At 38.4% G+C, this 16,058-nt stretch overlaps 1 protein-coding gene across 2 annotated transcripts; it reads left to right on the top strand.

The window, feature by feature from the left end:
* The first annotated feature begins 7,273 nt into the window (after nt 1-7,273).
* LOC139700468 (zinc finger protein 816-like) lies at nt 7,274-14,179 on the top strand. 2 transcript variants are annotated; one of them, XM_071599050.1, is made up of 5 exons: nt 7,274-7,522; nt 7,704-7,874; nt 8,461-8,685; nt 8,988-9,111; nt 13,024-14,179. In XM_071599050.1, the coding sequence occupies exons 1-5, from the start codon at nt 7,388-7,390 to the stop codon at nt 13,929-13,931; spliced, it is 1,563 nt and encodes a 520-aa protein (XP_071455151.1). In that variant the 5' UTR covers nt 7,274-7,387; the 3' UTR covers nt 13,932-14,179. The 2 variants fall into 2 exon arrangements, with proteins under 2 accessions (XP_071455151.1, XP_071455152.1); XM_071599051.1 differs by lacking the exon at nt 7,704-7,874.
* Nucleotides 14,180-16,058: the final 1,879 nt, after the last annotated feature.

Genomic DNA, 16,058 nt, shown 5'->3' with positions numbered 1-16,058 from the left:
GTGAATAGGGAGGAACGAACGATGGCAATGCAATACGTACGTGGTTAAATAGTGTTGATTGTGGACGACTGGGTGTCACACTTGAACCCAGCCAGCATCTGCCTTCGTGATACGACGGGAGGGCTTCAGTGAATCCAAGACACGTATGCTCTACTGGCGGGAGTTAGCGCAATCACTCATTTCATTTATTGGCCGAGAAAGTAAAAAGTTGTCCTAAGAATCGAAACGGGTGGGACGTGTCTCCATTAGAGGAAGGAAATTTGGGTAAAAGGACCGTGGGAAGAAATATTTTTTGTCCTTTATCCTGGTTTGTTTTGCATGCGTAAACTGGGATTTTTATTTCATCTAAAACTTTTGGGTATAATAATAAACTATCAAATCAATCGGGAAAATAAAGAATGTTGGTTTTAGAGTTTTCTTAGCCCCACATGTTTTTTTAGGATTTAATATATTTCTGATCGAAAATTAGGGCTAGGAGCGTTAAAACGAATTTTAACATGACAGCACAGTGTAGCTTACGACTTTTTACGCGTCAAAAAAATATCATAATATATTTAATATAAAATATACTATGTTTCCACATCCCACCCCACGTGTCCATTCCGCCATTTCCCTCCTCGAGTTTATCTGTTTGTGTTCGAACAAAATGGCAAATACAAAGTGTTGCAGAAGAAAACAGCCCAATTACATCTTCCGGAACAAGTCCAAACTCAATTTCACTTTCCCCACGTCATTTACCTGCTGCACTTCCACGAAAAATATCCAACTTTCAGACAGATATACACCTCTCTTAAGAGCAACCTGTTTCTTATCTCAGCTCAATTCAAGTCCGCCAAAGTGCTTCTGTACATCCATTTCATGCCATGTCACAAATTTATCTCAGATACCTTATTCAAACTACTAAATGCCCTCATCTCTCGAAGGGATAGACTGACCAAAAAGGCTCAAAGAAATTTTTCTTTCATTAGAATTAGTCCCTTAATTGAAATATCCTATATTTCAGTGTCCAACTAAACCTTTCAGATCAGCTGCTTCAACAATTTTATAGGTTTTCACCATCTTCGACGCAAACTTCCCTCTTCCGAAAATTCCGACTTTTCCTCTGTTTTGGACCTTGATGGAAAGAGAAAGGAGAGTCTCACCTTCTCTCATTCCATACCCTCCGGCTCAAACTGTCACAGCTCATTTAAAACTTCATCAAATGGCAAATGCATTTATCAGCCATCAATTTGTAACCTCTTTCATCGTTTGCTGTTGGTGTCCATATTTTATCTCAATTATGTTATAATAAGCTTCTTAAATACCATGTCAACGTGTTCAGCTAATTTATAGCTTTTCACAATTTTATCGTGTCCAGTGTGAGGGTACTTAAAATACTATTTAAATGTATTTACTTCACAGTCATGTAAGACATTGTTGTTAATGATTAATTAGACATTTTGACAGCAAAGAACATCGAAAATCCATATTTTATCTACAAAAAAATGACAATGTGCCAGCCATCTTGTATTATACTTGACCAAACGTGGGAATTTGTCCTTGGCTCTCTTAATTGCATACAAGACCTATTTCTAACGAACAAACCAGAGCGTATTTTGAGCAGAAGTAACGAGTAAGAGAAAGTGCATGAAATTGAGGGGACTAATATTTCCCTTGGCACATGGGGTGTAAAGTGGAATTGCTGCTATCTATAACCCTACTGTAGCTATCCCGTTTTAACCGTGGGAAGAAGGAGTCCTGCTAGTTTTGTTACATATATTTCCCGAATTTTGAATGCAAGATGCAAGAGACAAATGGATGTTTGAGTCCAAATAGTTTAGGAGGCCTCTGTTAATAATGCGAATCTGAAACTATTTCCTCAGTTCAACCTATCATTTCAACCCTTTCCTCCTGGTGCTGCACCCCCTGCCACACACCTTTTTGGTGGCTTGCAGGGTATTGTTGTAGATGAATTATTGAATCGCCTGTTTTCTAATGATTCCGCCAAAACTCCACCTGCCATTCCCTGACGATTTTCGGTTTATCGTTATAGCTTTTAAACGAAACAAGCTGCCCACCGTTGACCCTCTTTTTTCCCTTTTCTTGACGCCCTGGACATGCTTCACCTCGGAGCTCAGTTTTTTAAGAGAACGGGAAACCTCCTCGGATCCACGGTTTGTGAAATCGTTGGTGCCCACACGGCCCAAGACCTGCAGCTGAGAGCAGTTTATGCACCTGACCGCTGCTTCGATCCCCTTCGTCACTTAAGAGCTCAGTTCCTTAAGGGAACGGCGGACCTCCTCGGTTTCACGGTCCGTGACGTCTTTGGTGCCCACATGGGGCACGACCTATAGCCGAAGGCAATTCATCCACCTGACCGCCGCCTTCTTTGCCTTCGTCACCTGAGGGACTTTTCCGCCTGGTGTTCACCAGGCGGTCACTCGTTGATCGACGCCCACGCTGCGTATCCTTTCTCTCAATGGGAGGCGGACCTTTTAAACACCAATCTCTACCTAAAAAGAAGGGTTTTACTAGACTCATTGTTGGACTCCAAGTTCAAGAAACCTTGTCACCACGCCCTAGTGAGACCGCATTTAAAATATACAGGCAGTAAATGGGATCCGACTTAAAATGGGGAACTGAGAGGGTTCCTCGCCGGTAAGCCCGTTTGTTAAAACAAACTGTCACCATAACAATAAAGGCGTTATTAAAATGCTTTTGGAGTTGCGACGGGAACTATTTAAAGAAGGGTGTCTCAATGCTACGATTGAACGTCCATTTCAACAGCTGTTACGAAGAAGCTCGAATATCACTTGTTGCGTTCATGGCAAGTAGCGAAAATGCCTGCGAAGACACAATGAGACTGTCAATTTTCTTAAACTCTCCCTTTGGTCAAACACATATTTAGTGTTACTTTATCGCTTAGTTATTTGTAACTCTTTATAACAAGGTTTAATTTACCAGCTGTTTTTTAAAATTTGAATTAAACCTTTTTCCTCAGCTAATTCTATCTTTTAATCACATCATTTTTTTCCTAATTGAAACTCAATGATAGTTGTTTGCTCCGTGTAAACATTAAATTAATATAATCATTTTTCTATGTTCAACATAATATGTGTTCTTAAGTTGTCAGCCAACGTTTGATATAGATTGTCAATGTACACAGCATACTCTTTCATTTCCCAATTTTATGCATGAAGATACAAATCATATTTTAATATAAGTGTATTAGATAGTTATTCAAAACCGGGTATTTAAATTATCTCTTATCTCCCAACATTCTTTGTCAAAAGCCTTTTTTACCATTTCTACATCTCATTAAAATCATTTATTCTACGAATGCTATCGCAGAAAAATTACATAAATTTAATTAGAGAAATTAATCTTCTAATTGGAGAATTAATCTCCTTACCTAGTGTTTGGAAGAGCTATAAGCCAAGGTTATACATTGTCACCGGTGCTAGGTTGAAGGAAGTACCAACAGTTAAATAATTAACTGAGGGGTAAACAAACAGATCGGGAGAAAGGTGGTAGAAGCCTTTTGCTGATTCGCAGGTTTCGTAGATTTTGATAAGGCGTTAGAAAGGCTTCATTAGGAAAAACTAATGAATGTATTGCAGAAAATAATGAAGGATTGGAGGAATACGAGGCTGATCCGCAACCTGTACATGTCTCAAGACTGCTCAGGTGCGAGTGGGGAACGGGGAGTCTGGATGGGCAGTGTTAGGAAGAGGTGTAAGGCAGGGTTGCCCATTGGGACCGTTGCTGTTCAACGTTTTTGTGGAGGAAATTATTTAAGAGGCATGGGAACAACTGGAGGTAGGAATGAAAGTGGGCGGGGAATTCGTAAAATTAGTGAGGTTTGCCGATGACAGAGCTTAAGTTTTTCAGTCTGCCAAATGGGTTGCAAGCATTGCTGATTGAATGGGAAATGCAGCGCGATAGATATGGGACGAGAATCCCCCTTTATAAAACAAAATTTATGCGATTTTTTAGAGAGAAAACGGCTAAGCTAAACATTAAAATAGGAAGGTAAAAACTGGAGCAGGTAGAACAGTTTACGTATCTCGGAAGTGTTTTGGACCAACACGGTCAAAGTAGTAGGGACGTAAGGAGAAGAATTGCGCTAGGCAAAGAGACAAAGTAGGAGGGAGTTGATGAGAGGGACTGTGAGCAACCTCTTTTTGTAACTTCGTTCTTTGGACGGGATATAGGGAGGAAGGAAGTGCACAGAGATGAAGAAGGACTTGATGTAGAGTAGGTTGCTGATCAGAGTTTTGTTAGGAGTCACAAAATATTTACTCTTCAGTTCAATGACTGAATTTAGTCCAAAATAAGCAAACTTATCTTAAGATGAGCAATACTTAAGAAGCAAACTTATCTTCGATTTTAAATATGCAATATTTCCAAAAATTATGTATAAAACGTAATTATTTTATTTTGGAGTAAATACTTGACATGTTCCTAAGGTATTTATTCCATTTTTAAATTTTTTTCCCATTTCAACATGAAAAGGGGCAATACCCCTACTTGGCTTTAAAAGGAAATATTCGATCGTGAAAAATAAAACAAAATGATTTCAAGGGTGTAATTTATGTTCACTGTTACCCTATAAAACTAAAAACCCAGAAATGATTCTTTGAAGACACAAAGAAAACATGATAAATGAATAAGAAAATTTTTTATCATTTTTTATGTGCAAATATTTCTAAAAAATATTCATAAAATGTCTACAAAATCCATTTTATCACACATTCTGAACGTTTTCGATTGCGCCGGGTGATTTACAGGACAATATAACGTTAAATATTAAGACCTCTTTCCCATGTTACGTAAAGAAATATGTAATTAATAGAGCACAGTTAAAGGATTAAGGCTATGTGCCGGTTCTTTCGTTCTTCTTATGTTTTCTTTATGACAGCAGTTCAGTGGCAACAGCGGAAGGGTCAATAAAAATAACTAACTCTTGTGGAGAGAGGGGCTCACATTGCTACACATTACACAATCAGACGAATTTCAACAGGTGGATCATATCTTACTAAGAAAGAATCGGTGTTGTTTGTAGATATTTTTGAGCTAATGGAGTGTCACAGGTATCCTTAATGCATTAAATGACTACGAACAAAAATGAATCATGTAATTAATTTTCCGTTCATTGTTCGAAGACCCTGGTCAAAAGATTCATTATAGGTTCCATGGAAGAATAACTATTAATTTAAAGATGTAGTGGCTTTCATGGCTATACTAGTGATATGGACACATTCTGGACTCTACTGTGCAGTATTAATTACAGTTTTTCATTGGGAAATCGTTTCAAAGAGGCTAAAGTCTGTAACTAGCTTTCCTCAAAAATTGAATTTGAGCGCCACGTTAGGGATCTGTGAGATTGAGGTTCCCGCATTCCATGAGTATTTAGATGAAAATAATTGTGCATGATTTCACGGAAGAACTTAAAATATTTGTTGGATTCTTAAAATAATCAGATAAGCTCAGCAATATACGATATTATTATTAAAAATACACATGTGCTTCAAGAAGTTCTCTCGGGTTTCCCACCGGGTCAGGTTGCAGTACACCGACGTTTCGAAGGCTGACTCTGCCATCGTCGTCACCCTGAAGACGATGGCAGAGTCAGCCTTCGAAACGTCGGTGTACTGCAACCTGACCCGGTGGGAAACCCGAGAGAACTTCTTGAATACCATACGCCGGGAAAACCTGAGATCCTTCATTACACATGTGCTGATAGACAGTGTCAGGTGGCACACAGGTCCCAAATAATCGCAAAAGATAATATATAAAACCAGACTTCAAAACACAAATCTCTTTAACAAAACAAGTGAATCCCCATCCCATTTACAGCCATTAATCAGCCAGAAAAAAAGATACATTAAAAAACAATTAAGCTATTACATATATTACAATACACCACACATCAATCAAATTATTACATATATGCCTTACATCTATTCTTAAAAGTATACACTCTGTTTGGAAAGGGCTCGAATATTTTTGCAGGTAAAGTGTTCCACTCAACAATTGTTCTATTTAGAAAAGAAAATTTTTTTAATTTGTTCTCTGTGCCCGGCATTTTACCTTAAATTTGTGATCATTTCTGCCTATAAAATTTGGGTTCCCCGCCTCTTTCCTAAGATCTGCCCAAGCTTTCTCCCCCTTCAGAATTCGGAACACTCCACAAAGTCTGCTTACTTTCCTTCTAGTTTCTAGAGGTTCCCAGCCCAGCGTTTCTAGCATGTCAGACACTCTCCATCCTCCTATGCTTCCCCAGTACATATCGGGCAGCCTTTCTTTGCACCTTTTCCAGTTTTTTAATATGACCTTCTTCATGAGGGTCCCATACAATAGAAGCGTACTCTAAAATTGGTCTTACTAGGGTCTGATAAGCCTTCTCCTTGGTTGCTCTAACGCTCCCTTTGAGGTTTCTCATCACCCAATGAAGAGTTTTGAAAGCTTTCTTATAGATGTACTCCACATTTAGCCCCCACCCTAAGTCCTTAGTTAAATATACACCTAGGTATTTGCAAGTATCACTTCTAGGAATGACATTTTCTGAGAATTTATATTCCCTTATTTATAGTCCCGTTCCCGTATTTATATTCCCTTATTTATCCCGTGTTTATATGTATGACAGGGACCTATGACTCAATTCCGATTTACATTAATTGGAATTTAATAGACAAGTAAAGGCACATAAGTTACCCTAATAATAGTTTAATTATTAAAGTTAGTTTTAAGTCATTCGAAGGTGTTTTAATAGAATTCCGCACACGCATTGGCTTTTAAAAACTGCGGGGCTGCGTCAAGGTTCGAAGAATATTTTGACGTGCATGTTGAAAGGAAAAGATTTGGAAAAACGGCACAGTAGAACTTGCAACATTTTTATATCACTCTAGAGCTAGGACAGCCAATGATTTGATACCGTCATAGTCATTCTTTTATGTTGACATTGTAAAAAATGCAATGATGGGTCTTTTGACCCGAATCTTTAAAATGAATGAGCGGGACATTGACGAACTGAATCTAATTTTTCGATTTTTTTTTATAAATCGACACCCGTGATACACTATTAGCGCATTAACATCCCAAAAAAAGCTGAAATGATTTGTAGTTACCTTTTTACCAGATTAAGTCTAACTATTCCGTGAAATGTGTTTATATGTATGACCCGGATTAGGATGCTCTCTTTTCGTATCAATCAATTGAATCCTAGCAGACCTTCTCAAAAGAAAATAACAATTGAAAAATGATATGCAAGTTACCAGCTGTTAATTGGGTTATTTCGTGTATCAGAAACTTATTATAGTAAATCGAGTAAATTGAGACTGATGTCGTGATATTTTTAACGTTAGGCTGTCCGTTAAATCATTCTAAGTCCTTTAAAACGATCAGAATGCGCGATAAAGTGGATTTTGAAGTGTGTAGATTGTGTTTAAACAGTCGTGGACTTTTGATGAAAGTTTTCGGCGAGAATAGTCAATTACAATTCATGCTGGAAAAGACCATAGCCGATTTAATAGGTATTAAGGTAAGTTTAGAGTTAAGGTGATGAGTTTTTTCAAATAACGTTTGTAAGAAATCATCAGTAGGAATATTTAGTAGTCGGTTTATATATTCCGCACACTGTTGTCAAAAAGTATACTCTTTTTCGGAAAAAAGGAGTTTCGCGCATTCTGTGATTAATATCTGTTTTTTAAATATTTTATTAGGTTGTGGAGGATGCAAATTATCCATGGTTGGTATGTTCTAACTGCATGGAGAAGCTTACGGAATTTCGGCTGTTTAAGCGTCGATGTGCCGAGTGTTTGTCTGTTTTCAATGATCGCATCCTACAGGAGAGCATGCCTGCATCGAAATACAGGATACCCAGTCTAGAGGAGGTCAGTTGTATCTATTAAATTAAAGTATATAAGCTGCGAAGGCATCTTTGGCCAAAAAGGAATATTTAATTAAATATTCCATGATTAATGTGTAGAAGAGCCATTTTCTCGTGACTACGGTATTTATAATCAATAGTTTTTCGTAATGGATCTTTTTATCTAAATTTCATTTGCCACGGTTTCTTATTTAACTCATTAAATCTTTACATTTTTAACTATATAACTCTGTTCCTAAATAAGCAAGCAAGCAAAGTGTGGGTGTTGAGTAATGCCATATAATCTGTTAATCATTCGCTTTGAACAGCAACGGTTGAGAGGCTGGCAGTTATACATCTGGCACGTGGATATATTAAATGGTTGCTAATAATTTAAACAAACTAAAAATGTAGGTAAAAAATTTGAGCAATTATGCATTGACGTCATAACAAATGATGTTTCCTAAAGTTTTTTATTATAGTTTCTTGATGCGATTACGTTATTTACTGCGGCTCTAGTTTTTAGTTATCTCGAAAGATATGTTACTCTTACTTTTAATTGTTTACTATATGCCATTTTTTAATTGTAACGTTTGCTTGCCTTGCATCAGTTTGGTAGTGAGATCAAGAGAGAGATTAATGATAACGCCATCGCTAGTGACACTTTTGACAGTAGTGCTGTGGATCTCCAAGATGACATGATCATCGTCAAAGAGGAGATTGACACTGCCAGTGGATTCTCTGTTGCTCAAAAAAAGGTTGTAGATATTCCAATGATTGCATCAATGCAGGGAGTAGACAGTCATTGGTCGAATAATGATGAAGCAGGGAATTTGGTGAGTTTGCATATTCATGTTGTATGGATAATAAGCCAATTGCACTTTGAATCCAGTGACATTCAAAATGAAATTTTCTGTTTGATTTTTAACAATCCCCTCTCTTAACATGACTTTTTCTCTGTGTAGTTTGTTATCCTTTCATTCCACTCCATCACATGTGACAGTTAAGGACTGCAGTTGATTTTCTTCTGTTTGCAGTAGTGGCAAGGAGAATGTAAACTCTTCCATTGGTCATAATGAAAAAATCGAAATATATATAGACATCTCTGCATCTGTTATGTTCGTTTTTAATCTTGCAGGACCTTTTGGAAGATGGAGAATCACACTTGTCCTTTAATGAGGAAGTGGACATTAAGAATGAGTTTGACAATGAAATTTCTCAGGAGGGAGGATGCCTGCAAGCTGACCTGTCGCAGGAGCAAGGTAAGGAGGCGTGACAACTGTTTGTTTTTGACTTCAGCTTCACACAAATCCCTTTCTCCGCCCTTATTGTTTCCCCTTTAGTTATTTAGGACTGTTAGTGGATATGCCACCAGTGCATGCAAAAATTATATTGTTTTTTCCCCTGTTTTGGTGGGTAATTTTTTAATGCCATCTCAATACCTTTGGCTAATATTTAGTACACTTCTGTGAACATTAGTCGTGACATAGGGGCTGTTTATTTTTCAAGGTATAGACTGCAAGCATGTCATTTAGCAGGTGCTTTGGATTCATGCCATTTCATTGAGGACCTTGTCTGAATCCATCATTCCTGCCTTTTATGGATTTCTCCTAGCATTTCCATTTCACTCTATAATTTACAATTCCTTATTTGTTTTCTTTTCTTTCAACTTAACCTTCTCCAAGCCCTCATTTCAAAATCATCCAATCTATGCCTAACCACTTGTTTCCATGATCATGTTTCTGAGCCACACAAAAGATTTATAAGTTTTGAATTATGATGATGCATGTCTGGTGTAAGTTCATCCCCATGCCACATACCCAAGAGTTGGGTTTAGGGTACCAGGCAGAGAGATAGATATATTTTGATTGGAGTAATGAGTATGGCCTATGAAAAAAATAACCTGTAAATTTTGGCAGTTATTTAATGAAGTAATATTTCAAGACAGATTTTTCCTGTGCTTATGGAAGAAATGCCCAAGAATGGAAAGCAAGCCCTCAACCACCAAATACTTATCAGGATGTTTGTGTGTATATATATATATATGAAAACATCACACGAGTGTAATCCTAGAAGTACCTGACTGAAAAAGAAAGCATGAAATTTTTTTTAAAAATTGATTGAATTTTCAACATTATCTCCTTTAACCACTATAATTTTTTTCGGCAATGTTCAATAAGTTCAATACTCTTTTTAAAGTAAGAACTGTCTTCCTCCTCAAAATGGCCATTAATTGCCTTTTTTTAATAAACCTTTTTCCCAAATGCCCCTTGGTTCCTTTCAAACTCAACGTATCTGATCCCGCCAAATCAACCAATTCACTCCTTAAGAACCTTATGCTATCCCAGATCACTCTCATTCTCTGTTATGAACCTAGATAAAAACTTGGCATACTTTCAAAACCTGAATCAGCTCCTCTCTCTCACTTTACAACTCATGCCTTACCAATTCTGCATGTGCTTCCAGGACTGTACGTTTACCTTCTTAAGTGCCCTGCCTTCTTTTTTGGACGGTGTACCATACCCCTAACTATTGAAATCATAAATCACCTCATGCCATATACAAGAATTCTTCCCATATTGGGATGGTCCCAATCCCAAAACACGCCTCTGAATGCAACACTCCCTTTGTTAAATACTGTAATGTTTCCATCTTAGCATCCCTCTCACCCTCCACATAAACTCAGAATAATAGGGCAGGCATTTATCTGAAGGATCTCAGGTTTCCCTGGTGAATGGTATTCCAGAAGTTCTCGCAGGTTGCAGTACAGCAACATTTTGAAGGCTGACTCCACCATTGTCTTCAGGCTGAAGTTCAAAGCATAAAAAAGACCTAGTATTAATACACTCCACCAAGGTTCAGGTGTGCCCTGATTGGTCGGAAGCGTTAGTGTCCGGGTACGATACTCATTCCCCTGGAATGTCTTCCTTAAGTGATATATTTCTGCCTCCAGGTGCTCTTGGTCCGAAACTGAAGTAGTTCGGTGCACAAGTGTGGAAATCACTCCTCTCTTTTGTGCAGGATGATGATGACTTCTCCAGGTCAGTGTGGGTTGGTTTCCCAGTGTGGAGGCGGAAATACATCACCTAAGGAAGACCTTCCGGCAGAATAAGTATGGGACCCAGGAAATCCACATGACCCTTAAAAGGGCCTTCACAAATCCTGGAGGTAGGAGAGAAGAGACAGAAAAACCTGTTGCAAGAGCCTGCATCCTATTTGTCTCTACGATTTCCAATAAAATCTCAAGGATATCAAGGAAATACAAGGTGGAAACTATCCACAAACCGATAAGGAAGCTGCAATCAGTCCTGGACATGGCTAAAGACAAATGGATATTGAAGACCTCAGGAGGTGGTGGATTCCTTGCGAGTGTGGTCAAGCATACACCGCACCATAGAAACACGCCCAAAGGAACACGAGAGGTGCATCAGGTTAGTCTAACCAGCAAAATCTGTGGTCGCCAAACATTGCCTCAATAACGACCTCAATCAACTTTACCGGCATGAAGAGGCTCTGCCATGCCAACGGCTACTGGGATCACATGGTGAAGAAAGCCACTGAATCCAACTAGACACCAATACTTTCAACAGAGACAACGGCTTCCAAATCAGTAACACTTGGAAGCCAGTGCTAAAGAAAATAAAGAATGCATAGGAATGCACCTGATTGGCCATAGCAGAGCACACTAATGCTTCCAACCAATCAGGGCACACCTGAGCCTTGGCGGAGTTTATAAATACCAGGCCTTTTTTATGCTCTGAACTTCACCTTGAAGATGATGGCAGAGTCAGCCTTCGAAACATCGGTGTACTGCAACCTGACCCGGTGGGAAACCCAAGAGAACTACTTGAAGACATTTACAGGAATTCCTGTATCTGCCTCCTTGGATCCTGGAAAAAGCCAGGTATTAATTATAGACATTTTTTACCCCTAATTTCATATATTTTCATCCCCTCTCCACTCCAAAAACCTTCCATACTATGATTTCCATATTTCATAAATTCTCCTATGAACTCCCTCGCAAACTTTTTCCCACCTTCTCATATCATCCAGCATCCCCAGTATCTTCTGCTCAAACCATCTCCTAGGTTCATTCCTTCTCCTTCTTGAAAAATGTAGCTTGACCATTGAAAATTCTAAACTAGTAAATTTTGTTCCTGTGCTCTTTTATCACATAAAAAACCTTAGTTCTCCTTCTACTCCCAGTGCATGGCCTCCATCTCTACACAGCACCTCCTCCCAACAGAAATACATAGACCAGCTACAGGAATCTCTAAGGAAACACGGGTGCCCTTAAAAATTACTAAACAGAAAACTCCTCAAACCATCAATCTTAAACACTTCTCTCCCCAACTCAGACCTCCCAAAATGCTCAAACCATATCATAACTTTGTTCCCCAGAACCCACTCAAAATTAAACGTATAATCCATGAACTCTTCTCAATTATTAATAACAGTCAGTCCACATCAATTTTATACCAAGAATTGTCCCATGGTTTGGTTTCCCTTCATTGCGTGACATCTTCAAGACAACAAGACTATCTGTGGCCCCCCTGTCTCTTCTCTGACCCTACCTGCAACAAGTAGCCACCCATGCTGCAAATGCTACCTTCTTCTAAGATCCCATGCATCCCTTACTTCTGATTCTTAAACTTAAACCACTTGCACCTCAAAAAACAATATGTACAGCATCTCTTGTAACTTCTGTCCTGTCCTCTAGGTGGGTTAATTACCAGCGCTACTTTATTAAATCTCCCATATTCCTTAATTTTACCATACCTGATAACACTGCTATTTAAATGACCAATCTTTGGATGACTTCTCCTCTGGTTTCGTGATTGAAATCCATCCTGAAGCCAGAAGAGAGAGACTCAGGAACCAGTGAGATGGTGCATATCTGGGTACTTCAGTCATTTAAAACGCCCAGGCTAAACCATGCCCACTGAATCCAACTAATAGCCATCTAAACAGCCTTTCCTGCCCCATTTGTCATTTCCTATTCATCCCTTACCTTTCCTCCCAGCAACCTTCCCCCACTTATTTACTCCACTCTTTACCCAAGAATGGCATTTTGATGAAGGCCTCATCATTGAAATGTTAAAACTATATATCCGAGTGTCCTTTCTTTGTGTTAAAAAAATCTAAATATTTATAGGATACCGCAACTCTTTCAGAAGGTGGCAAAGAACAGGATGGACAGAATATTTGGCATAAATGTCAAATTTGCAACGAGAGATTTGCACAGAAAGACATTCTTGAGGCACACGTGACCCTTCTGCATCCTGTGAAGGCAGAGAAAATCAGAAGTGGCATTGATGCTGAGGCTTTAAAGTGCACGAGTGATTTCAAAGCAGACGTGATGATGTACAGGTACAAGTGTGCAATTTGTTCCAGAACATTCTCACAAAGAGACAAACTAAAGAGTCACATGATAACACACACTGAGGAAAAACATTTCAAACGTGACATACGTGCGAAGACACACAATCTCAAACAACACCTTAAGGATCAAATTCCTATGCATGCAATGGAGAAGTCCCATAAATGTGAGATATGTTCGGAAGTATTCACATTGAAACAACAGCTTATGGAGCACAGGTTGACGCACAGTGGTGCAAGGCCACATCAGTGTGATTTGTGTTCAAAGTCCTTCTCACAAAAGGCACATCTGCAGAGACACATGTTGGTGCATACTGGCGAAAGGCCTCACAAATGCGAGATATGCTTGAAAGGTTTTCACCACAAGCAAAACCTCGAGTGTCATATGTTGAGCCACACTGGGGAAAAGCCTTACAAATGCGAGGTTTGTCCCAAGACGTTCACTCTCAAGCATCACCTTAAGGATCACGTCCGCATACATGCAGGGGAGAAGCCATTTAAATGTGAGGTATGTTCAAAGGCATTCAGGCATAAACAGAACTTGAATGAGCACATGTCAAACCACAGAGTTGGCCCCCAGCAATGCATTGTTTGTTCAAGGGCATTCACACATAGTGGCAGCCTTAAAAGGCATATGAAAGTGCATGTAGATATCAACAGGATACCAACGAACAACTATATGACTGCCAATTCACTTCCCTAAGGGACAAATAGTGCCTATGGGGGATATCAACTAGAATGCAGAGGATTGATTGATACCCTAACTAATGTATGTTTAAGGAATCATACCTAATTGGGAAGTGATTGGAACTATTTATTTTCTTAACCTGTCATTATGAATGAAAATCTGTCTATAAATCCATGCGATAATGACTATTCTGTGTTAATATTACACGCTACAACAAACTATAATTTATGTATTTTCATTGAATAAATATTTATTTAACTATATTGTAGATTAAAATGCATTTCTTCTGCCTCCTTTGGATTTCTCCCAACAATCCTCACTCTCCTTCCCTCTTTGTACCTCCGTATTTAATTTCCTTTCTGACTACTTAACCTTCTCCATCCTCATACAAATTATATTTCAAAATGCTCCAACCTATGCCTATCGTACGTTGAGCAGCACAGGTGATAATGGGATACACCCAATTCCATACTCTTCTTCCCAACAAGGCTCATGTGGATTCTCTACTCCCCACCTGATAGCAGTCTGAGACATGTACAGGTTGTGGTTCTACAACCGGTTGTGGTATACCGATTGTACAGGCATTTGTCCCCCTAATCTATCCTTTTTTCCTGCATTATAAACTGGATTTATCCTAGTCCACTAAACATTATCAAGTGTCTTTCAACATCTTTGGAACAGGGGAATACGTACTGTATGTATTCTATTTGCCCCCTTATTAGTGCCCTCATTACTGCAATGCCTTTCACCTTCCTGGACCCAAATGTAACATCCCTTATGAAATAAACATTTGCCATTGCTCTTATTATATCCTCTTGTGGATGACCTTAAGTATCACATTAGCTGGGTGTAAAACCAAACTTCCTATATTTCTGTATTCCTCACAAATGAAGCCTATCCTGCTATTGCAGTTATAACTAATAGTGATTTAACGATTTTTTCGCCCTAACACATCCCTTATGTCAATATCATGATGTGATCTTTAGATGCGCTTTCTCCCCCATTTTAGTATCCCCATAATTATTCTAGTAGTTCATCAAATTAGACACTTTTCATAAGGTCAACATTGTGATAGGGACGTAAGGTACATAATATATATTGGTATGTATTTCCTAGTGATGCAACGGTAATTAAGTGTGCCTATGAATAATTAAATGAAAAATGCTAACTTGAAATCATTCAAAGGGTATATGAATAAACTTAATCATATGTTTCGAATTTTAAAAACAGCGGTATTGGGTCAACGCTCGCAGAATAATTTTGAAGTGTATTCAGAAAGGAACTGAATTGAGACGCGGCACAATTGAACTCGTGAAATGTTGATGAATAACAATTAATTAAGGCATCCCTTAGCTGTTGTAGGCATTAAAACAATGTGTATCATGTAAATAATGCTTATTGTAAATCTTATGACTTGGATCTTTGAATTGGACGAACGGAACATTAACTTTTGGGATCTTTTATTTCGATCTCAATTCAATATCAAAGGATACCTTTGATTCTACATCAGCTCATTAACATTTAAAAAAAGGCAGGTTCCGATTTTCCTTAACTCAACCATATCTGATTCATCGCGAAAACGGTTTTCATATATCTGACCCAGATTAAGATTCTTTCTTTCCATACCAAACGGGAATCCAATTGAATTTGCAAAAGAGCTCCTCGAAATGAAATAAACAGATGAAGAACGAAATGCAAATGGATAGCAGTGAAGTTGACTTTTTATTGTGTTATTGCTATTTTAGTGTCTTTGAATGCCTGTTCAAGTAATATGTGAAAGATGCCATTTTATTTTTACAATTAGCTGCTCCTGTTAATTAGTCTGAGCTATAAAACGATCAGAATCTGTGATAAGGTCGAATTTGAAGACTATAGATCGTGTTTAGACCGTCGCAGACTGTTGATGAATGTTTTCGGCGAGAATGGTAAATTACAATTCATGTTGGAAAAGACTGAAGAGGATTTAATAGATGTGAAAGTAAGTGTAGTTGTCCGTTTGACGTGTTTGTTTTAATTATGTACGTAAGAAATCTTCCGGAAATGATTTAGTAGTTGGGATACTTGTTCTGTACACTTGTCAAAAATTATTGTGGCATTGGAGTAAACGGAGTTTCGTGGGTTTCTGTTGAATATCCGTTACTG

Source organism: Hetaerina americana, unplaced genomic scaffold, assembly GCF_022747635.1.
Source record: "Hetaerina americana unplaced genomic scaffold, ioHetAmer1.1.p SCAF_101, whole genome shotgun sequence".
In the NCBI taxonomy this organism is placed as follows: domain Eukaryota; kingdom Metazoa; phylum Arthropoda; class Insecta; order Odonata; family Calopterygidae; genus Hetaerina; species Hetaerina americana.
Note: the sequence above shows the minus strand (reverse complement) of the source record. Positions and strands in the feature narration are given on the sequence as shown.